This window comes from Protobothrops mucrosquamatus, unplaced genomic scaffold (assembly GCF_001527695.2).
Source record: "Protobothrops mucrosquamatus isolate PMUCROS unplaced genomic scaffold, P.Mucros_1.0 scaffold110, whole genome shotgun sequence".
Taxonomy (NCBI): Eukaryota; Metazoa; Chordata; class Lepidosauria; order Squamata; family Viperidae; genus Protobothrops; species Protobothrops mucrosquamatus.
Genome location: NW_015386482.1, coordinates 165733 through 189659, shown reverse-complemented (window position 1 = coordinate 189659; position 23927 = coordinate 165733). Strand labels below are relative to the sequence as shown.

General features: G+C 37.0%; 1 protein-coding gene across 1 annotated transcript in view; it reads left to right on the top strand.

The window, feature by feature from the left end:
• The window catches only part of SORCS3 (sortilin related VPS10 domain containing receptor 3), a 476983-nt gene that overhangs the window by 409917 nt on the left and 43139 nt on the right, over positions 1–23927 (top strand). The window contains exons 15-18 of the mRNA XM_015812775.1: positions 9710–9827; positions 10557–10690; positions 14426–14539; positions 16444–16615. Of these exons, the coding sequence (XP_015668261.1) occupies positions 9710–9827; positions 10557–10690; positions 14426–14539; positions 16444–16615 (538 nt within the window). The remainder of the gene's footprint in view (positions 1–9709; positions 9828–10556; positions 10691–14425; positions 14540–16443; positions 16616–23927) is intronic.

The following is a 23927-nucleotide window of genomic DNA, read 5'->3' as shown; positions in this document are numbered from 1 at the left end:
AGTGTTGCCCTAATTGCTCTCTTCAGTCCTACAGGAGATTGCGAAATAATGACCGCATCGTCGGCATACAGAAGAATCGGGATTTTACGATGTGCTAGGTTGGGCGGATGCAGATCAGGGTTCTGTAAGAGATCGATCAGGGGGTTGATATAAAAGTTAAAAAGGGAGGGAGACAGGATGCAACCCTGCCGTACCCCTTATATACATTCTGCATATATTATATCTTACATATATGCATATATAATTCTCTTAGCATCAAAAATCACTGTTAATGATGCCCCGGTGACAAATGTAAATATATGCATATATTATTTTATTTATTTATTTATTTGTATCCTGCCTTTGTTATTTTCACAGATAACCTAAGGCAGCTAACATATCCAACACATCTTCCTTCTCTGCAACAACCCTGTGATGTAGGTTGGGCTGAAAGAGAGTGGTTGACCCATCAGCATTCATGCTATCTATCTGCCAAACAAATATGATGTTAGGCTCAAAAACTGCATGTGTGTTTCCTTTTTTTAATAAGAATGGAAAGTGAAACATTGTATGACTATAATCTATTAGAAATTCTGCATAAAATTAGAAGTTCCATGGAACTCAGGCAAATGGAGAATTCCCACCTCAACCTAACATTTTGATCTTTAGGACAGATTCAAAGTATTTTTAGTATTAGCTGTCCTGCCACAGCTAAGCACAACTTTAGTATTAAAACAGGTGCTAAAAGGTAAAGTGAAATACATAATCTATTGCTTCCTTCATAAAATTAATTATCTGGTAAGAGATTAGTTTTAGAAAAGATTGGTGGATGTGGAAGCTAAAGCTAAAACTGGTTCTTGCTAGAATCGTGTAAATGCCTTCCAGAAATGTAGTGGGATTGTTTGCTTGCCTAGTTATAAAGTCAGGTAAACTGAATGAAGGTTAAAAGAGAGATTTAACAACTCTCCCTATTATAAGAGAAGAGAGGTAATTTGAAAAGAGAAAAAAAAGGGCGAGGCAACTTGAAAACTTGTCTCAAAAAGTAAAGGGTCTCCTTCTTGAGCAGGGGCTTGGCTAGAAGACCTCCAAGATCCCTTCCAGCTCTATTGTGACTGATTGATTAAGGTTAGAATTAAAAATATCATGTACATGATTTTGAGAATCTTCATCAACAAATTGCAAGACATATTCAAATGACAGCAAGAAAAGTGGCAGACTGCAGGAATCACCTGTGCTTCAACTTAGTTGGTATATTTGAATGACTCTTCCTAACCTACTTGCTCAGACTGAAGAAGCTGCTTGGATGGGCAGCGAAACGTCTCAAACAAAAAATAAGTCCAGCTGCCATGACTCAATTTTCATACAACTCTACCTGGACGATTGAAAATCTTAACTGAAATATCATGTGCACTAACTAGTATCTCCAGATATGTCTCTCTGTGAAGTATGATAATTATATTACAACAGAACTAAAAAATGTCAGACTTAAGCTTAACTGTATCATGATACTTGCCATTTATTAGAACTGAAAAACATGAATTATGAATATGCCTGCAGACGTGAGATATGGATAAATTGGTTAGTAATGTTAATCCTAAATATGCGAGAAGGCTCTGGACTTATGGAGGAGGGGAAGTGGGAGAAATTATGAAAATCTATAAGGCATAAAATAATCACTGACTATAGAAAGGGTTAAGTCATATGCAAATATCAGGTCAAAGGAATAAACAGTATATAAGGCAAACTTAGCAAAAACCAAGTGTAGCAAAAATAAATTTTGTGGATGGATTTTATGCATGAAGTTTTTGGCAGTGTTAATATTATGAATATTTTCAATTAGCACTGTTTCACAAAGAAAGTTTCCCAGAATTATACTCTAATTAAAGAGTTTTCAAATTATTCCAAGCTTTACTAACTTTGGTAGCTTATTTTATTTCTTTTCATAGAAGCTATATCTCTTCTTTTGGTTAAAGAAAAAAAGTTTGGTTAAAGATTTTTCAAAATTTTCAGTCTTTTTGATTTTTCTAATACAGATGTACTGGATATTTTTTTATTCAGTCCATTCCTACACACAGAGTCATGATGTTTCAAATATTACTAAACTACTATCCCCAGCAATCCCAACAGTTGGGGATAATATTGAGAGTAAGGGTTAGAATTTTTTTAGAAGTTTTCAGATTCATTTCTTATGATATACACGTTTATCTAGGGCAATTTTAAGTGAACATAAGATTGCACCATCACAGTATCANATTGGACTTCTCTAAATGGAGGGGAGCCCCGTCAAAATTCTGTGTAGGCTCCTGGGAAATTTGTTTGAGGTATGAAGATTTAGCACCGGCTAACAAGACTTGCCGTTCTGGAACCTCTTCTCTAGGTGTAGAGCAGGGGGTTATTAGGTCATGCTCCATTTGGCTTTGCAATGATGACACTGACAGGGGTCCTCTCTCTAGAGATTGATATGTTGCAGAAGGTATCATCGGAAAGTCATATAAGGATGCTAGCATCTCCTTCTCTTTTGGGGCCTCTAGTGGCCCCTGTGTATCTTGGCTTCTGCTTTCCATGAACTCATATTCTTGCAAACTCTTGCCCCCAGGGGGGGACTACCTCATCAAAAGTTGATCCTTGTGCGGTCACTGCTGTATCGTCCACATAGATGAATAGAAGTGTATTTTCAGGGACTGGTTGATCATTCGTATATATGTTATACAATGTTGGAGTGAAAATGAAAGTTAGAGGAACATTATATTTTATAAGGAGAATGAAGAATATTAACAAAATAGAAAAAGATGTAATCAAAAGAAATAATGATGTCTTGTCTTGAATATATTTTTTGGGAATAGACTATAAGAAGAGGAATGGGAAATTAACTACTGATCCTTTTCATAAAAGAAAACTATAATTAAACCATCAGACTAGTTAAGGTAGTTTTTGAGACATCATTCTAAAGCTGCTAAAGATGAGGGACTAGATAATAATTGGGTTGAGCAAACAGTAAAATTAAAGCTGTTTTAAGATTTCAACAGTATTTTGCTATTAAATGCTATCTTATTTATATTTAAATTTCCTTTTATTTTTTGGACTATTTTTATATGATAAAATGATTTATCACACAAGAGAAAAAGTCCTTTTTAAAAATCTTTCTAACAATTAAAATCACACTATGAAGTTCTCTCTTTTGGTAACTTAGTTGGTCTAGTTAAAAATAATAGGATGGAACACTGATTTCATACCCTCATACTAGGCATGTCCAACCCATAGCACATGGGCCGCATGTGGCCCTGCATAGCTAGTAATGCAGCCCCACAAGATCATAAACTTTTAACATTATTATTATTTATAAAAAAAAATAACTATACTGTATAGATTATATGTGGCCAAGATAATTTCTCTTCCCTTAATGTAACCCAGACAAGCCAAAAGATTGGACATCCTAGACCAATGAATATGAAAGCTGACTGGGTGTCTTTGGGCTAGTTACTGTAGTGTCCCATAGCCCAATTCACTTTTCAAAGTTGTTGTGGAGAAAGGAATATTATACATGTTTGGCACCTTTAGTTACTTATAAAAATAATAAAGCCAAAATAAAAAAAAAAATCTGAAAAAAATAACAGAACGTTTGCCTGAATACATGGAATTCTTTAATAATCAACAGATTTTTGTAATGGATTATGAAACTATTATTTCAAAGATTTTTCTTCATCAAATTATTTAATATCAGATTTGGGCCAGATGGTGACCATCAACAGTGTTTAGCAGTGTTCCAATATCTCAGGGGTTGCCACAAAGAAGAGGGAGTCAGCTATTCTCCAAAGCACCTGAAGACAGGACAAGAAGCAACGGATGGAAACTAACCAAAGAGAGAAGCAACCTAGAACTAAAGAGAAATTTCCTGACAGTTAGAAAAATTAATTAGTGGAACATCCTGTCTCCAGAAGCTGTGAATGCTCCAACACTGGAAGTCTTTAAGAAAAGATTGGACAGCCATTTATCTGAAATGGTATAGGGTTTCCTGCCTGAGCAGGGGGGTTGGACTAGATGACCTCCAAGGTCCCTTCCAACATCATCATCATCATCATCATCATCATCATCATCATCATCATCATCATCATCATCATTATCCTATTCTTTTAAGTTTGCTAACCAATGATAGAAATGCTAGTCTGACGCAGTGTTATTCCATGGACATTATTCATGAAAGCAATTTACACTGCAGGATTTTTTTGGCAGAACATTTGAATAAGTATTTCTCTTCAATTTTAAACTCTATTCAAGCTTTAGTTTTTAGATCATGTATAATACAAATGGGATTTTACAGAAAAAAATAAATTCTTTTAATATTCTAACCAATTTAATAAATAAAACTTTAGTACCTGAAGCAGCCACTAAATCAAATCAGCTGAGATTTGAAATACTCAAGTTTAATTTAAAACAGTCCCATTTAAGATAATATGAACTGAAGAAAAATTATAGAATACTGATACCTCAGAAGAAACAGAAAGCAGAGGGAAATGTCTGGTCATTACAGGTAGTCCTCAACTTATGACATCAATGGAGCCTGCCCATTCATGTCGGAAGTCTAGGATTACAATAAATGAAGCCCCTAACTAACAACCTCCCTGTCCCTGCTTTCCCCAATGCTTTCATTAAATGAATGTGTGAGTTGTTATGTAGAACATGGGGTGACTTAGGGATGGGAGACACCGAGGGAGGCCTAGTGCAGTCACAGGCACTCCCAGGAGGCCTCCCCCATCCTCTAAGATATCCCATACTCTGCCTCCTGCCCTATGGGCCTCCTCCATATCCCACCCCATCACCATTCGCTTACTTACACTTTGACGAGCTCAGGAAGTCAAGATAGAGAAGGCCACTCCCTCTCTGGTCCACATGGCACAATCAAGAAGAAGAAATCATGCCTATTTTGCATCCGCTGCAATCCTTTCCTCTCCAGGCAGCATAAACTACTATGATTTTTTCTTAGCTCCACCTGCGTAGTTTTATGCTGGTAGTGCTAAGAAGCTATTACAGTGGTTTACCCTGGCTGGGGAGGAAAGGATTGCCTTGGAAGCAAGAGAGATGGGATTTCTTCTTTGCTCTACCAGCGTAAGACTAGTGTAAAGCTAGCACTGATTGAGCAAAGAAGAAATCCCATCTCTTTTGCTTCCATGGCAATCCTTTCCTCCCCAGCAAGGGCAAATCACTACCGATTTATGCTGGCTGGGACGAAATGATTGCCATGGAAACGAAAGATATTGGATTTCTTTTTCTTGATTGTGCCATGTGGCCCTTAAGTCAATCGTAAGGACGAATAACCATGGGAGAGGGGGCTGCAAAATTTGTAACTTTGAAATGGATTTGTATTTAGCATTTGGGGTGTGTAACTTCGAACATTTGTTGAATGGCCTGTTGTACCTCAAGCATTACTTGTATTAATAAATATTTCTCTGTACAAAGACTCTAAAACTTTCACTGCTCCTTCAGTCCCAGATTGCTGCATACTATCTTGGACCTGGGAAACAATTTTCTAATCAATTATTATGAAGCAGGGAGAAGCTTGGAAATATAGCAAACAATATCAGATCAAAGTTACTGCCCCTTCCACAAAGGGAACTAGTGTCAGACAGATAAATTGTTGACCTTATTTCAAAAATAAAATCTGTTAAGGCTGCCAGCCAGAATAATATAACCACTATAACCAAATCCTTAAAAAAATCTAGATTGGTGAGGCTCTTTATTAATGGGTCTATTTACTGCAATAGATAGTTCTGATTTAATTCCTTTGGCTGGAATAGGACTATAATAAGATAAGATAAGATAACCTTTATTGTCATTTTATACTGTGGGCAAATGGCACACATCAAAAATGAAATTTAGTTGCCCGCTCTCAAAGTGAAACACATACATGACACACACCTAAACATACTATGAAAAACATATGTATAGACCCACATCCATACATATACGTAGCAAATAAATATTAAATATTGTCCAGAAGGGAGAAACAGAAGACCCTGTGAGTTATAGCCAATAGTTTGCTATCAGTACCAGGAAAACTTTATGCAATAATGAGAAAGAATTTAAATGAAAAAAATAATCTCTTAGCTTGAGAAACACTTAGCTTTAACTAATGGCCGCTTTTAGAAAAGGCAGATCAACAATCAACCAGTGTTTTATATTAGCCTACCTAGCAGGAAAATATTATATTTCTCTGAAAGACAAATTATTTGCTGTTTCTAAGGTAACTATTTATTCTGTTAATAGAATCAAATTCTGGGCTAAATTAACTATAATAAAAATTTTGGCTTTTGAGAAAAAAATTAAAACTATATCTGTAAAATTCATAATCATGTGATAACACAAATAGAGATTTTTAGTTATTTTGGCACTTTATTTAATCATGCTTGCAATATTATTACAGGACAGTATTTTTTAAAACAAAATCTACTATTATGTCCTTGCTTGAATATGCTTATTCAAAAATGGGAAGATTTGTTCCTGCAGCAGTACATGATTTTTGTGCAAGAATTTCATTTCAAATTTTATATGGAGCTCCAATTTTGATGACATTTCCAAATAATAAGGTAGCCAAAGTGCAGGTAAAATTTTAAAGTTTTCTTTTAAGTGTTCCAAATTCTGTTATTCTCCTGGAAACTGGACAATGCCATTTAAAAGCAAAGGGTTGGCTAAGCATTATTAACTTTTGTTTGCAAAAATATATTTTTAAAACCAAGGAAGGATTGCTTTAGAAAATCCCAAATGAATCTTTTGTAGATATGTGATTTAAAGAGATCACCCAAAAGATTAGTTGGATTGGCATTGATCCCTATTATTTATTTTCCAGAGGTACGACATTAGAATTTCATTATATTAAAGAAACATTATGGATTAGTTCAGTACAGGAATTATGGTTTTAAGCCAAAGTTTTGTGTTCACTTATAACTTTTAAAATTAATTACAGATATACTTTTCAGCTCCATAAATATCTGAATAGTTTATATTTAAGTAAATACAGAATAGCCTTTTCAATAGCCAAATTAAATGTGTTGCTATCGAATATTGCATAACATGGGTGTTCAAACTTTTGGTTTGCCTGTGTTGCAGTGAGTGAACAGGAATTGTCTTGAGCTTCATATAAAATATTTAATATAGTTTTACAATAACATGATCATGTGGGACGTCATTACTAGCTGTCAAAGGCCACATGCAGCTCCCGGGCCACGACTCGGACATGTTTGTGCTGTATGGTAGATTTCAAATCCCCATATGTCAAAGGTTTTGTCCCTCTAATGATATCAATCTTGAAATGGTGAATCATATTTTATTGTTTTGTGAATTATATAAGAGACTTTGGCAGGAAGAGGTAGGAAAGAGTATGTTAAGATTTTGCTTATAAATGAAAATCCTAAAATTAGAGAGTTGACAGATTTTTAACTCTGGCTATTAAAGCTAGTTTTTTAATAACACATCAATGAGTTGAAATTTTAGGTTATTATGTAGTATTTCTTAAATAATTTACTTTTTTTATTCAATGCCAAATTTTAGATTATATTTGTAAATTTTGGCTGTGAATCAATTGAAATAATCATTTAAAATATTATGGGTTTTGAATCTATTATTGCAAAGATTTGAATGTAAAATGTGAATAAAAGCCAGTGTATCAGGGAAATTATTTGGGAAGAAACCTTATATCTATCTATGTAGCCAGTAAGTGAAATTTTTATAAGCTTATTTATCATATATGTAATGCTTTCCAACTCCAAATGACTATGTGTGGTGAACAATAATGGAAAAAAGAATATGAGAAAAAATAGTCCAAAAAAGAATAATCCACAAGGGACTCCTCCATACACACAGAATTATCCAAAGGTACCCTTCACTCATCCAAGCCCAAGGTGTAAGAGTAAAATCAGATTTTCAAGGTTCACCGATTATGGTTGGGACTGAAGCATGCCAACTTTATTTGAAGGGATAGGGTAGCAGAACCATGGTCAAATAACAAATCATTATGCTATATAGGATTTTATGTTGTAGTTAAGGCACCCAGGATAGAAACCAGGAGACTATGAGTTATAGTGCGTCTTTAGACATGATAATCAGCTGGGTGAATTTGGACCAATCGCTCTCTCTCCAGCAATCCACCTTACAGAGTTGTATGGAAACTAGGAGGAAGAAGGAATATTACATATATTTGCAATCTTGAGTTATTTATAAAAATAAGTTGAGATAAAAATGTAATAAATAAATAAATAACCTTGAATTATACCCAGAATATTCAAATATGAGTGACTTACTTCTCTGCCAGATATGAGTGATCCCATATATGGTCGTGTGGCCACTTAAAAGAGTGTAAGCTTATATTTTGTACTTTAGAGAGTTTTATCTCGTTTTATTGCTTTAAAAATCAGCAGTGTTCACATTCATCATAAATTTGCTATTCAAGGGATCTGAAAGCAAGTTAATTTTTTTGCATATTTTTCTATCCACTCTGCTGTGACTGTTGTTGAAGATATTCCCCCCCCCCAGATTGTTCTTATTTGGTGAAGGGCATGTTATTCCAAACCAACAAAGATCATTTAATTAAAATTACAAAGTCATTTTGCCAAGAAGCTAATTAGATTTGGCTATGTGATGACAACACTGTCTGTAAACCTGTAAACAAAATGTTCTACATACTATGTAGAGTAAGAGAAATGGGAATACATCCATTTTCCCCTTTCACACATAGCAGGGCAGTTTTTCTTTTGAAAAGCATTGCATGGACATTTTAATGCAACTCCAGTTATCTGCATTCATGTGATTATTAGATGGAGAGGAAAGTGAATAGAGATACTCTTGAGATACGCATTCCTACTACTATCCAGGATTTATTTTCATTCATGATGTTCTTTGAATTATTCTCACATAACCCAAATTCAAAAGTGAAAAAAAATCTCCCAAGTTTTTCTAACTATATAATCAAACTAAACATTTCACATGTGCCCTTTGCTTCTAATCTTACAATATCTAACTAGTGAAAAAACATTTGCAATTCAGCCAGCAAAATTTACCTGTCTATTAATGTTAAGTGTTTATTTAAAATTCTAATGAAGGATTCCTAGTTATCGAGCAGAAGATTATGCTTATTATCTAGCCATCACAATTAGCGATATAGGTTTAGTCCAATAGTTCAGTGTTTTTAAATATAATAAAATATATATAGTTAATAAGATACCTAATAAAAGGATTACTTGGAATTCAGATATTTTATCATTTCTAATAATCTTATTAGCAAAAACAAAATCTATCAAGCAGCTATCATTGCCCATCTTTATTAAAATCAAAATAAACTCATGGGCTTAAGTTGTCTGAAGACATAATACTTTTATTAAGAGAATAAAATATGTCAGGATTTAAACAAATCTAGTCTTTCTTTTACAATCTAAGATTACATTTTTCTCAGCTATATAAGTATAACCACAGTGAATGAGAATTCCAGAAGTCATAGATCAACACTTATAGAAAAGATGAGTCTGCTGAACTGGTTCAAAGGATGAATATAGAGTAATAAATAAAGTAGAAAAATCTAATTCAGTTTTTCTTCCAAAAAATTAGGAGTTTTTCTTTCTATAATTTAAAGTTATAAAAAAGTTTTGAAATACATGTTTTGTGTATGCAAAATTGTTACTTGGGGTTAATCTATGTATATATTCTTCTTCTCTTTTTTACTTTTCTTTAATCTTCAAATATTCAGAATCTTTGGCCATCTCAATCTCCGTTCTGAATGGCAACTGGTAAAAGTGGATTATAAATCTATCTTTAGCAGAAGATGTACCAAGGATGATTTCCAGTCGTGGCATTTACACAATCAGGTAGGAATACACCAACTACTGTATCTTTCTGTCTCCCAGATGGGCTACTATTCCTAGCTGTGAGTGTTATTATAAATTAATGAATGTAAGTCACAGGATTTAGTTATACTGGAAGATGAGAAGCAATGCAAATCTGAATAGGATACTAGAAAAGTAACTATGGCCACTCATAAAATGTCAGATAATTGCTTTAGTTATCTACATGTGATGATATGGCCAGAAAAACAAAGTTATTAGTGACAGAATTTCAGAAATAGCCAAATAAATGAAATGGAACTACAGGGAAGAAACAAAATAATGGGGAGAAGCTTGCTTTCTGCATTTGGCTTATAGCCAAATTGTAGACAAATGTAAAACTGATCTTGGCAAAGGAAGGTATAAGACATTAAGGGGAGACTTGCCAAAAATATTACACAATCTTTAAAAAAGAGAACTGTGATAAAGAAACTCAAAATAACTCTGCTGTTTCTCATTGTGGGCTACTTTGAAGGACTGACAATAGAAAAAATTTCATCAGGAAATAAACAGAGTGCTTTCCCATTATTCTTACATTTCATTATGCTTTCAGTTCGCACATAATTGTACTTGGTTCTTATTTCTGTCATAAAGATAGTGTAAGAACTCAATGTTCATAGTTAGAAGCTCTAGTACTAAGCATCTGTGCACCTTGTATAATGAACCTGTACATTTTCCCATGATATCCCAACTCAGTATTCTTCTGCATTGAAGGGCGAACCATGTGTCATGGGAGAAAGGAAGATCTATAAGAAACGTAAATCAGGAGCATGGTGTGCATTGTCTAGAGATTATTCAAGAACAGTTGTTTCAGAACCATGCATCTGTGCTGAGTGGGACTTTGAATGGTAAGATTTATCAGTTAAACAGATTTGTATGGCACCACAATCCAAAGAGAGTTTCAGCAGCCTAAATAGAATGAAGACAAACTAAAATAAAAATAAAATATCCATGGTAGGAATAACACAATTACAAACATATTAAAAATGTGTAGCAATATGTGTAAATAAATAAAACTAATCATAATAATATTCATATCAAAAGGAAACTTTCTGGAACAATTCAATTTTTAAAAGCATCTAAAGAACCAACAAAGACAGAGCCAGTCTGATCTCCATGAGGAGACTATTCCACAAGGTTCACACTGCTACAGAGAAGTATGCTACCTTACCTTAACCCCTCATCAAAATGTAGGATTTACAACAATTTCTCCATGAGAGATCAAGTTACTTGGACAAATACCGATGGATTAGATGGTCCTGGAGGTACCCAGGCACCAAGGCATAAACATGTTGTAGGTCAACACCTTAAAAATTAGATCCAGAAATCAATTCACATCCAATGCAGGGTCTGCAAAAATTATGCTTTCAGTGCTGGGAACCCCAAAGGATATGAACCACTACATTTTGGATTAATTGTACTTTCCAAATATTCTTTAAGGGCAGCCCAAATAAAGCACATTACAGTAGTCTGACTAGACAGTAATTAAGACATGAGTCACTGTAGCCAGGTTCTTATTTTAAGAACCTGTAGCCAGGTTCTTATCTTAAATTATAAAAATTTCTTAGAACCCTCCTTTTATTTTACATGCTTGGCATCAAACCATACTTACAATGCTCAGCTTGAATCTTAGCACAAAAATACTGTGCAGCAGGAGTGTAGATAACCCTGTTCCAACTGAATTTTGAACTGTGATTTATTTCCCCTCAGATTGGGCTTTGCAAAATAAGTCAGTGAATTGTTTTCTTTGCTGTATTGTATAAGGCGGTTGTCCATTACAACTTGTTTTCCTTTTTCATAGGAATGCTTTCACAGACTTACATTCTACCATTAATTGGCAAAATAAGTTACATTTTATACTTGAAAAGAAATCTTAATTACTCCCTTTTGCCTCTCCAAAGTCTACAAAGTAGTAGCTTCTCAATATCCACTTCTCTCTTGAGAAGTGAGTTGGAGGAGAAAAATAACTTCTAAATGATCATACAATTACATAACGTCAGAAAATAATCCAGATTTTATTTTCAAGCTTCACAGAAAAACGAATCATGAAATCTTTCTACAGTTCTTGCTTGAAGTTTTCATTTTCCCTTTAGTACTTTATTTACCCTCGTCAGGGAAGCTTTTTTCCAATAAGTTGAAGCAGCAGCTGGACTCAGTAATTTTTAACATACAAACCCCAGGGCTTTCTAGTGCGGAGGTGGGCAGTATGTGAGTTTTTAATATACATTTACCAGAAGTTAATGAACAAGTCCTCAGCCTTCAGGGCCTTGAGTTATGTTGTCATTAATATTATTTAATATTAATGCATCTCTTTCCTTCTTTGAGGCAACATGTGACCCCTCTTGAACAATTTTAATTACTGAGTTACTACAAGGCATACTTAAAATGTGCAGGGGTGACCTACTGAGAATGATTAAATTTGAACAACAAAAAAACTAAAGCATTAAAAGCAGTCCAGAAATTTAACAAATATTTTAACTATAATGTCCACATACCTGTGTGAGATAATCCATGATCCTTTGTTATTTTCTTGCTATCAGTGGAAGGGCTGTTATGAAAGACTGCTCTGATTTAATCCTTCTCCAAATATTTTGCGTAATTAGATAATGCATCAATATTGTTCTATTTCATGAAGTAGTTGTGGATTACTCCTTTACAGAATAGCTACAATGGCATTTCACTGAATATTTTTAGATAAAAATGTATTTATTTATTTAGATCTCAGAGTTCACTATTGTAAAATCACAACATAGTAATAACCATTGTACATTATACCATCCACCAGTAAATGGCAAAAAGCACAAACAGAAAAAAATGCAACTTCAATCCAAAAATAATCAGAAAGTGGATTTAAAAATACAAGTTCTTTGGGTGTTATAAAAATATAGTTCATATAAATTTCAGACAGACCTTTTACATAGACACAGCAGATTCTCTGAGTGTGAGAACTTGAAAAGTGGCAACTAAGTTCATAGACCCAATTACTGCTCGCTCTCTCTCTCTCCACATACACACATACACATAGAGAGAGCACAAATTTACTTACTATTAGTGCTTTGCTGAAAACAATTGTATTTCTGCTATCATTTCTCATTAAATTTGATGTAAGAAAAATTGCTTTCAAAATTTGTTTGAAAGGATAAGACATTCTTTTGGGTGGTGTATGATGCTGTTATAGCCATTTAGAGTATCTATTACTGCATTTATAGTCTGTCTTTTCTTTGAGAAATTTTTCTTTGAGAACTCAGTATTGTTACTTGGGGTTCTCTCAATTGTCTCTCTGCACAAAAACAGTCCAATGAGTTCAGTTGGGCAGAGGAGAGAAAGAGAGAGATTGATCCAAAGTTATCCTATTAATTCTGTGGATCAGTAGGAACATCCAATCTGGGAGAAAAATAGAAAAATCCCATTCCCCAGGACTGCTGTAAAGGAATGATGACTTCTTCCTGTTAATAGCACACATACCAAGATGTTAAAAGGATTTTGTGAGGCGGCTTGGATTCATGTGACAAAGAGCTTTGTGCTTATAGCCTCCTCCACTACTTCCAAAGCTTTAACAAGCTGCAAAAGAGCTAGGCAAACAGCATCCAGCTGTTAGTTTGCTCCTATAAATGAGGCCTCACATTACTTTGGAAAGCACCTGTGCGTTGCTTGTTTACTCAGTCCTTCATGAATTGTGTTGAAGATCTGCACAGCCTTCAAAATGTCATGAAAAAGTAGAAAATATGGTTGGTGCCATATTATATATATTTTAAAATTTGGATTGCAAAAAAGAATTAAGGGAGAATGGAATAGCTATTTCAAGCTTTTTAGCTCTCATCAGCCAAACATACCCTTTTGAGATTCGAACCTGGGCAGCTTGCACATTAAGCAGCTGTGTTAACCTCTAGGCCACAGGCAATTTCTCACTTTGTCAGCTGTGTCAGGGAGGGAAGAGACAGGGGAGGAGAATTACCTTGAGCGTTTTTTGATGCACCCTGTTGGCCCAAATATGGGAGAAAGAAATCTTTTGCCTGTATCAGCTCAAACTAGAGCCATCCACAGGCAGCAGTCGCAACTGCGACATCATTTATATATTTTTTTTAAAAATTTCATTCTCCCCTACTTTGGCTGCCATTCTTGAAGCATCAGATTTTAGTTTAAATGTAATCAGTATTATCAATGGTTCTAGTTAGAAACAGTAGAGAGCAGTTAATGATTAGGACTGGGCTTCCTCTTGAAATATTTGTCTATTCTAACTCTCTCCCTTACCAGAAATAGAATTTTTGGTAGGCTGGACAAACATAAATGAGGAGATAGAAAACATACTTGCTATTCCTTCTTTTCTTGTGCACTATTTCTGCTCATTTGGCTTAGACATAAGTGTTGTCTCTCACATTAGATATGGACTAGGAAGCTTTGATGTTAATGCTAATCTCTGTTGAACTAACAAACTCATACCATACCCTTTTGCATGTCACTATCTCTATTCTTAATCCCACTTCACAAAGTTCTTGTGAAGATAGCATTCTAATGCATTTCTATTTTCTCTGTGGAAGGAAAATGAGATAAATGTATATGTATTTTTAAAATTATGTTCTTAGTGATTATGGTTATGAAAGACACAATAATAATCAATGCATCCCAGCATTCTGGTTCAACCCATCTTCTCGGATAAAAGAATGCAGTCTTGGCCAGAGCTACTTGAACAGCACTGGGTAAGTAAAAAGTTCCTTTGATGTCTGCCTCTTTTCCAGAGCATACAGCTGGAAATTCGTCTATTTTTTGCAGAAATTTAGCAAATAAGAAAAAAGAATGATCATAAATTAGATGCGTTCAGATTCTAGTTGCAGGTTGCATTTTGCCTTTAAGTATCATACTGGAGGATGCAGGTCAAAAGAAAGGAGAGGGCAAGATAAAGAGCAAGGCTAAGACACAGACTAAATTTGTTTTATTTTAGATTACATTTAAATTTAATTTTAGTTAAGTTAAAATATTAATATGATTTATCCCATGTAATTAATATTCTTTCCTTCTGTCACATTGAAATTACAATTCAAGACAACTTTGAGAGAGGTACTAGTACCTGCATCTTAATTTCCTGAGGGCTACATGCAACCTTGGGGCTGGAAATTGCATGATTTTGACATAAAGGATGCTAGAGAAAGTAAAGCTAAATTAAATACTCTCCAGATGGAAGTTAATGGCACAACATAACAGGGTAATAAAAGCAAAAATAAGAAAGATCTGTTTATAAACTATCTGTTTATTTTAAGATATATAACATAAATATGTGAGGTAGAATTCTTTTATTTAGAATTGTTTCAAAATCTTTCCTTTCTTTACAAAAAGGACATATGCCAACTTTCAGTTTCCTCTGTATTCTGTTCAGAGGGCATAGAGGAGCAGATTCATACTGTGGCTCTACTGTTATGCTATTTCAGCTTTGTGCTAAATTTCCAATGGGCCATAAATCTTAAACACTTACTGCTTTACTGAATGCTTTATTGCAAATGAGCAGACCAGCGTTATTGCCCAATACTGATAGACCACTTATTAAATTTGCTGGCTGCTGATGGCTTTCACCATTCCACAGAGGATGTAAAATGTTGACATCCATTATTCATACAGTGAGTACTGTAGATATGAGCTTGTAGCAGGAAACTGTTTCACATAGTTAGAACAGGGCTGTCAATGGATCACAAAAGGACTCCCCATGTTAAATGCCCACTGCCCCTTTCCTAATTTGTCTGTCTTGTAGAAATCCAGAGCCATCCACACAGAACTTCTGTGTTCAGCTTTTTAGGGAGACATAAGCAGAAAGATGGTACAGAAGGAAAATCAGGAACCAGACTGTAGATATATACTGGCATCAATCTGAAATAGCCAATAAATGCCTTTATGAGTCCACCCATCACTTGATTTTGCTTCTGGCATTATGACTGGTGAAGCATAATATTGAATGTTGTCGGCTGGAAGGAAAAATTCTCTTTAATATCAGCTAACCTAAGAATGAGTTAAATCTGTTTTACTATGATTAGGGTCAAGATGAGGGCAACCTTAGGAAGATGCAAAATAAAATAGATGTATATTTGTACCAGATTTAGTTCAAATGGAGTAAAACAAAAAGTAAATGGGGTCCCTGTGGATTTTACTCTGTTAGTCGTTGCTGGCTATAGGGGATGATGCTCATGTCCATTGAGCCAGAGCTGTCTGAAGAAATTTCCACAGTCACGTGGTCAGCATGATGTAATGGAGTACTGATTTAATTCAAATGGAGACACACTGGTAGAAGAGAAACACTATAACTTTTATTAGAACTTAGTGAAATAAAAGCTCATTTGTCTCCTATTTTTTTCTTTTACTTTTTAAGTACCATAATGTAAAAGGAATACCTCACTAAAGATGTGGGGAATAAGGGATATGAAAATAGGTAAACATCTAATGAACTGCAGCTTAATGAATTTTGCTACCTGAACAGCACCTGAAGATATTTTCAGATGTTTGATATGAACGTTTGCAAACAATATAGGTTTCCTTTCCATTTCTTCAAGCTGAATACATAAACTATGAAATTTGAGTTTTGTGAAATTTTAAAATATGAAATTATAAAATTCCATAGGTATCGGAGGATTGTTTCTAATAACTGCACAGATGGTTTGCTAGAAAAATATGCAGCCAAGCTTGAACAGTGCCCAGGCAAAGCTCCCCGTGGGCTACATATTCTCACATCCACTGGCAAGTTGGTTACAGAACAAGGTTACAACACTACCTTCATAATTCTTATGGAAGAGGTAAGATAATGTCCAATATTAATAATGGCATATCCAGTAGAATAATTGTCCTAGTGCAATTTTTGAAAACTTTGAAAACCCAAAGCATCAAACCAAACAATAAGAATACAACTTTTAATTGATACTCCTTTTCAGTGTTTTATCAATGTGTAAATGTTTATTGGTAACACAATTTGGGTTGGTGGATGGATATACTGTATAATAGAAAAGAAAGTAGCGAAGGTTATACAAGTTGGAATGGTTATACAAATCAAATCTTAATGCCTTTTACAATAGAACTGATGATTTGATAGTTCAAAATATAACTTCTAATTTAAATTGCATCTTCTATCGATGCAATGTTTCTTCTCTGTATCTATCTATGGTGCAAAACTTTGTATGAATGCTTCTATGTAGGAATTCAGAAAAGAGCAGATGCAATATACAAATTAGAAAGCCAGTAGCTGTTTATTAAAGATCCTGAACAGACTTTCACACATAATGAACAAAACATAAAAAGGCAATAACACTGCAGGTGAGGCAAACAAAAAATGAATAAAGATGGATAGAAAGCTGAGGCATGGGATTGTGCCTGAGGAAACTCTGCAGGGTAAAGGGGATAGGTATAAGGTTTCAATTGCTTTCAGTGCTCTGTGCTGGGATATGCGTACCATGAATGGCTTTGAGATCGGTTAGCCATTTCCTCCATAACTTAGAGCATCTTCTACAGTCATCTTATGCTGAATTTACAATAGTGATAATAGAATTTATTTTGTCTTAATGATAGCTGATGGATAGAGCTATGTCCCCAAGGAGGAAATGGCCTTATTTTCCCAATTTTGGTGTCTCCTTTCAAATCAGTGCCTGCTTCCCTATGTGCTGCACTGATTATTGCACTGTGCTGCTTGTTCATTTGCTTGTTTTATTTTAAAAAGGGTTTTGTTTTTGTTCATTTTCTTGTAAAAGTGAACTCAGCTATTAGAAGATTGAGGTTGATTTCTGCCTCAGTGATCTTCTCAGCTGTCTGCTTTAATTTTAAAAACAAGCTACTCAGTAAAGAGAGTGCTTCTGTATGGTTTGTAAGGCTAAGGAAATGGCAATTGGGATTAGGAATTTGGCTCGCAATAAGTCTGGATTGACACATCTGCTACCTCATGAACATTCATTTGCTATTTGCTACAGCAACAAATGTGCTATTGTTTGCTAGATTACCACTTCTTATGGGTATCTGCCTGTTCCATCAAGTCTGATAAGGAGACATGCCTCAGATCCCTTCTCTCAAATGTTACCATCTAATAGGATCTAGGAAGTGTGCCTTTTTTGTAGTAGCTTCAGCCTCTGGAACAATGGACTCTGTAGGCCTCCACACTTTTAGTCTTCCAGAAATCAATGAAGAGCTGTTTTCCCCCCAAAACAGGGGATAGGACCTGGGGACTGTATTATTGGTTGTATGGGTAGTCCTCAGATTATGACAGCCATTGGAATCAAAATTGCCAATGTAAGCATCACAGTAATAAAATGTGCCATGACTGCTCCACTTACTGACATAATTCTGATACTCCTTCTTGCTATTTTTAGCATGGATTGTTAAGTAAGCACCTCAAGTAACCATGACATTCAACTTCCAGCTGGCTTCCCAATGACTGTTTGTGGGAAGCTGGCAGGGAACATTGGAAATCATGGTCATGAAACTGCAGGAGGTGTGATGTAATGTGAGCCTGGTGTCAAGCACTCCAATGGTGATCATGTGATTACATGATCACCATCGGATCACATTCTACAACTGGCACTCTGAGGATCGGTCATAATTCCCTTTGTTCAGTGTCTCCCTAACTTTGAATGATTGGGTGTAAGCTGAGAACTATTAGTATTGAAGAATATTTGTTGAGGTTTTGGTATATTATTATTATTATTGTTGGTGGTGGTGGTGTTATTTGCCCATTGATTACATAAGATGGTCAGACATAGAAGTCAAATCAATGAAACAATCAATAAGCTAGCAAGCAAGCCTTAATAGTAGAACCTTCTAATTTCAAAGAATGTGATTAATATATTCAAGCTGATGAAAACTTTGCTTTTAGTATAATAATTTGATCCTTCAATGAATCCCTTAGAATATTATCTATCCAACCTTTAGAAATGCCACTTTTTACATTTATGTGCATGTTATACTGACCTCAGATTTATGCAGGAAGCATCCTGTGATAAATAATTCTGAGAACTCCAGACAAATTGATATGCCACCTTGTCTTATTAAGCACCAGAAACAAACATGAGTCAAAAGTTGTGGCACATTAGCTAATGTAATTGTGTCTTCGTTGTGTGTGTGTGGAAGTTATGGGTAAAGGTTGAATAGTAGCATGGAAGAGGGGAGAAGCAAATCAACCATTCAGACACACATAATAAACTCTAATACCTTTCAGCGCTGTGTCTGTAAATAAAACACCTATGAAATTATACCAGGTTTGTAAGTAACTCTTGAAGCCTAGCTCTGAAAATTAATATATATTAACTAATCTCATAAATGTCTAAATGGGAAATTACTGTAGTTTTTATAATACTTAGCCATTTCTCTTTAATATATAAAAATAATAGGTTTTATATTCATATGGGTAAATCATTATTTTTATGTTTTATGAATTGCTTAGTAAAGCTGGGCAGGTACATGGGGGAAATGCTTGTGAATTATTAAAAGCTTGTCCCTTATATTGAATGTCTACATCACTGGGCTTACATTTATAGGAAGCACAAAGGTGCTTATTTATTATACAGGGCTGCTATCCTTTTGATTTTCCAAGGTGCCTTGTAAGTAACATAGCTTTCTCGTGTGCTAGCTATCAGGTTTCAACTATATTCAGTTTCCACACTTTTTCGCATATATTGTCACATTCCCATTTGATATTTTCTATGACCTACACCATCTAAAATAGGGGTCTGTTGAATATATCCCGAGAATTGTGATAGTTATCCATTTGAAATGTCTCCACTTCATTTCCATTGCAATTTATATTCATAAACCAGGGACAGCTGACATAGCATGTGTGGTGAATGATACACATTTTACTATTTTATATACTGGAGACATAGTTAGAGAAAAGGGATTAGGAGATCACTGCAATGCGGAAAAAGCTAGTAAAAAGATGAAATAGGTTCTGTCACTATTTAGATATAAGGACACAATTATTTTGTGTTTAAACACAAAAATGCCACAGAAAAATGTTATGGTGACTAGAACATTTGCATTCTTAATTTTAAATTAATAACTATTCACAATGATCTGCCTGATGTTATTTTAAAAAAATCTATTGCCAAGAAGATAATTCTTGACTGAAGAAGAGGCATTTCATTTAATTTCTATGAATAATAATAATAATAATAATAATAATAATAATAATAATAATAATAATAATAATAATAATAAAGTTGGAAGGGACCTTGGAGGTCATCTAGTCTAACCTCCTGCTCAGGCAGTAAACCCTATACCATTTCGGACAAATGGCTGTCCAGTTTCTTCTTAAAAACTTCCAGTGTTGGAGCAAAGTGGCGAAGACCTCCGTCCAACAAGGTGACCAATTAACAAGATTGACAGTCCTTCAAAGAGGAATCAAGATCCAACGAAGAGAGAAACCAATCAAAGGTGGGCAACGAAGAACAGGACGGAAGTCCACGAATGGAGAATAGCCTGACTCCCTCTTCTTTGTGGCAGCCCCTGAGATATTGGAACACTGCTATCATGTTCCCCCTCGTCCTTCTCTTCGTTAAACTAGACATACCCAATTCCAGCAACCGTTCCTTATATGTTTTAACCTCCAGTCCCCTAAACTGCTGGTTTAAAAACTGCTGGTTTAAAAAAATAATCAAAAAGCAGTGGGAAACTCCTTTAGGACCCTTTGGTCTTCATCAGTTTTCCTTGGTCCAAGTTTTCTGTGTTTTGAAGACTGTATTTCATTGAAGGAAATACCGTCACTCATGCTGGGCTGAAAAGTAGTGGTTAGTTTTCTACGAGGAAATCACCTTTGCCTATTACCATAGAGTGATGATAAGGTACCCTAGACCTATGCTTTTCCAGAATTCTGATAATTATTCAAGCTGTGACAGTAAATCTTACCACTACCCATGTGGGCTTGAGGTTGTTGAATTTGTATTTCAACAACCTTTAGAAGACCCCCATATTCGGTGGTCCTAGATTAGATAAGAGACAAAGATGCTTGGGCTGTTTTGGGCATTTCTTCTTTTGGCCGGCAGTTAGCCTATGCTGTGAGAACACAGTTCCAATCTTGAACTCCAGTCTTCTCAACTTTTCATCATATAATACTTCTGTCTTCTTGATAACTTCATTTCTTCTTTTGAAGATGCAGACAATTTAGGGAAACATAGTTTAAAAGCAAATTAAGTTTTTAACAGGCCACATTTATCTACTAAATGCAAGGGTAAAAGTCATGAAGTAAATAAGGCTAAGCTGTGTAAAGTCTAAATGCCTTGAAGAGAGCAGCCTCTTTGGTGCTACTGTACGTAATAGTTTGCTGCATTTACCAAATGACAATGAATTTATTATACAGAGACAAAATGATAATAAAAGCTTATAAATATAAATGAGCACCAGGAAAACAAAACCCTTTAAAATTTTTAAAAAGGTTTTAATAAATAAATAATGACCCAAGCTTTTGCCGGCTTTCCTGCCGGCATCTTCAGGGATCCGTGTCAGTCAATGGGAGGGCACTCCTTATATTATAGCCGCCTTTGCACCCGGTCCATAGGTGCTGTCGCAATGTTCCACCGGCCAATCACCGCTCCAATTCCATTCTCATTTCAATGAGTTGATCTACCTGGACCTTGCCTGCTTCACACGATCGTTCCACACCCATTCTCTGTTTCCTACCTATTGATTATTTAATACACACACCTCAGTCTTCCCCCTTTTTCTTTTTCTTCCCTCTCATACCACAGACCCCCACCCCCCCTCTCTCTCTTTCCATTGGGGTTTGGTATTTCTGTAGAGCAGCTGCGCGCGAGCGGGTAATCGGCCCTACAAAGGGACATTGTTGTGCTTTTACTTCTCTTTCCCTAATCTCCTCCTCCTCCCCGCCGTCCACCTCCCCCATCCCATCCGGTGGCCGCTGTACTCTACCTACCTGGTCTTTCTTCCCCACCTCTTGTCCAGACATCCTATCTACCCTCTCTATCTCTCCCCTCTCCTCAATCCACACTCCTCCGTCTGCTCGCCGGGTGGTCAATCCCAGCTCACTCTCCTCCCCCTTGCCCCCCCGGCGGCACGTACATGCACGTGCATCATTTACACTGCGCTCCCACTTATCCTGCCACCGTGCCTCTCTCTTCCTGCATTCCCCCCACTTCCCTCTCGTATCTTCCACCTCTCTCATACCTTTCACTCCCCCCACACCCTCACTCGCACCCCCATTCATGCCATTTATGTTACCCTCTTGCTCGTCCTGTTACCGTGCCTCTCTCTTCGCACATTTCTCCCCCTTTCCTCTCATGGCCTTCATCCCCCCCGTTCTCACTTTCACACCCATTCGTGCCACTCACCCTACACTCCCACTCCTCCTGCCAGCGTGCCTCTCTCGTCCTGCATTCCCCCTTTTTACTCGTGCCTTTCGCCCACCCCCCACCCTCACTCTCACATCCATTCGCGCCATTTGCATGGCACTCCCACCCCTTCAACCACCATATCTCTCTCTTCCTAAAATCCCCCTTTTCCCTCATACCCTTCACCCACCCTCCACTCTCACTTTCACGCCCGTCTGTGCCATTTACACTGTTTTCCCACTCATCCTGCCACCCTACCCCTCTCTTCCTACATACCTCCCCCTTCTCTCTCTTACCCTTCATCCCCCCCATTCTCATTCTCCCATCCATTAGTGCCGTTTGCGCTACTCTCGTCATACCCCTGTGCCTCTCTCTTCCTACAATCGTCTCCCTTCCCTCTCATACTCTTCATTCTCCCCCCGCCTTCGCTGTCACACTCATTCACATCCTCTGCACTGCTCCCCCATTCATCTTGCGATCGTGCCCTTCTCTTCCTATAGTCCTCCCCCTTTTTTCCCGTGCCTTTCACTCCCCCCTCTCCCTCATTCTCACACCCATACGCACCGTTTCACTACCCTCATACTCATCTAGCCAATGCGCCCCTCCCTTCTTGCATTTCTCACCCTTCCCTCTCATACCTTTCATTCTTCCCCCGGTCCCACTCTCGTACTCATTCACGCCATTCAGACCACACCACCACTCCTCCTGCCATCATGCCTCTCTCATCCTACGTTCACCCCCCTTTTCTCTCGTACCTTTTACCCACCCCTCACCCCCACTCTCACGTCTATTCGCACCATTTACATCGCTCTCCCACTCCTCCTGCCATCGTGTTTCTCTCTTCCTACGATCCTCCCCCTTTCCTCTCATATCTTTCACCCCCCTCCATTCTCACTCTTACCCCTGTTTGCACCACCTGCATTACGTTCACACTCCTCCTGTCGCCGTACCTCTCTCTTACTGTATTCTTCCTCCTCCCCTCTTAAACCATTGACTCCCTCGCCATCGCTTTCACAACCATTCACTCCGTAAATATGACTCTTACACTCCTCCTGCCCCCGTGCCCCTCCCTTTGCACAATCTTCCCCTTTACTTCCTATGTCCATCCCCCCCCATCTCCACCCTCACTCTCATATCCATATGCATCATTTATACTATACTCCAACTCGTGATGCACGTGCATGTACGTGCCCCTGGGGGGGCAAGGGGGAGGAGAATGAGCTGGGATTGACCACCCGGCGAGCAGACGGAGGAGTGTGGATTGAGGAGAGGGGAGAGATAGAGAGGGTAGATAGGATGTCTGGACAAGAGGTGGGGAAAGAAAGACCAGGTAGGTAGAGTACAGCGGCCACCGGATGGGATGGGGGAGGTGGACGGCGGGGAGGAGGAGGAGATTAGGGAAAGAGAAGTAAAAGCACAACAATGTCCCTTTGTAGGGCCGATTACCCGCTCGCGCGCAGCTGCTCTACAGAAATACCAAACCCCGATGGAGAGAGAGAGAGGGGGGGTGGGGGTCTGTGGTATGAGAGGGAAGAAAAAGAAAAAGGGGGAAGACTGAGGTGTGCGTATTAAATAATCAATAGGTAGGAAACAGAGAATGGGTGTGGAACGATCATGTGAAGCAGGCAAGGTCCAGGTAGATCAACTCATTGAAATGAGAATGGAATTGGAGCGGTGATTGGCCGGTGGAACATCGCGACAGCACCTATGGACCGGGTGCAAAGGCGGCTATAATATAAGGAGTGCCCTCCCATTGACTGACACGGATCCCTGAAGATGCCGGCAG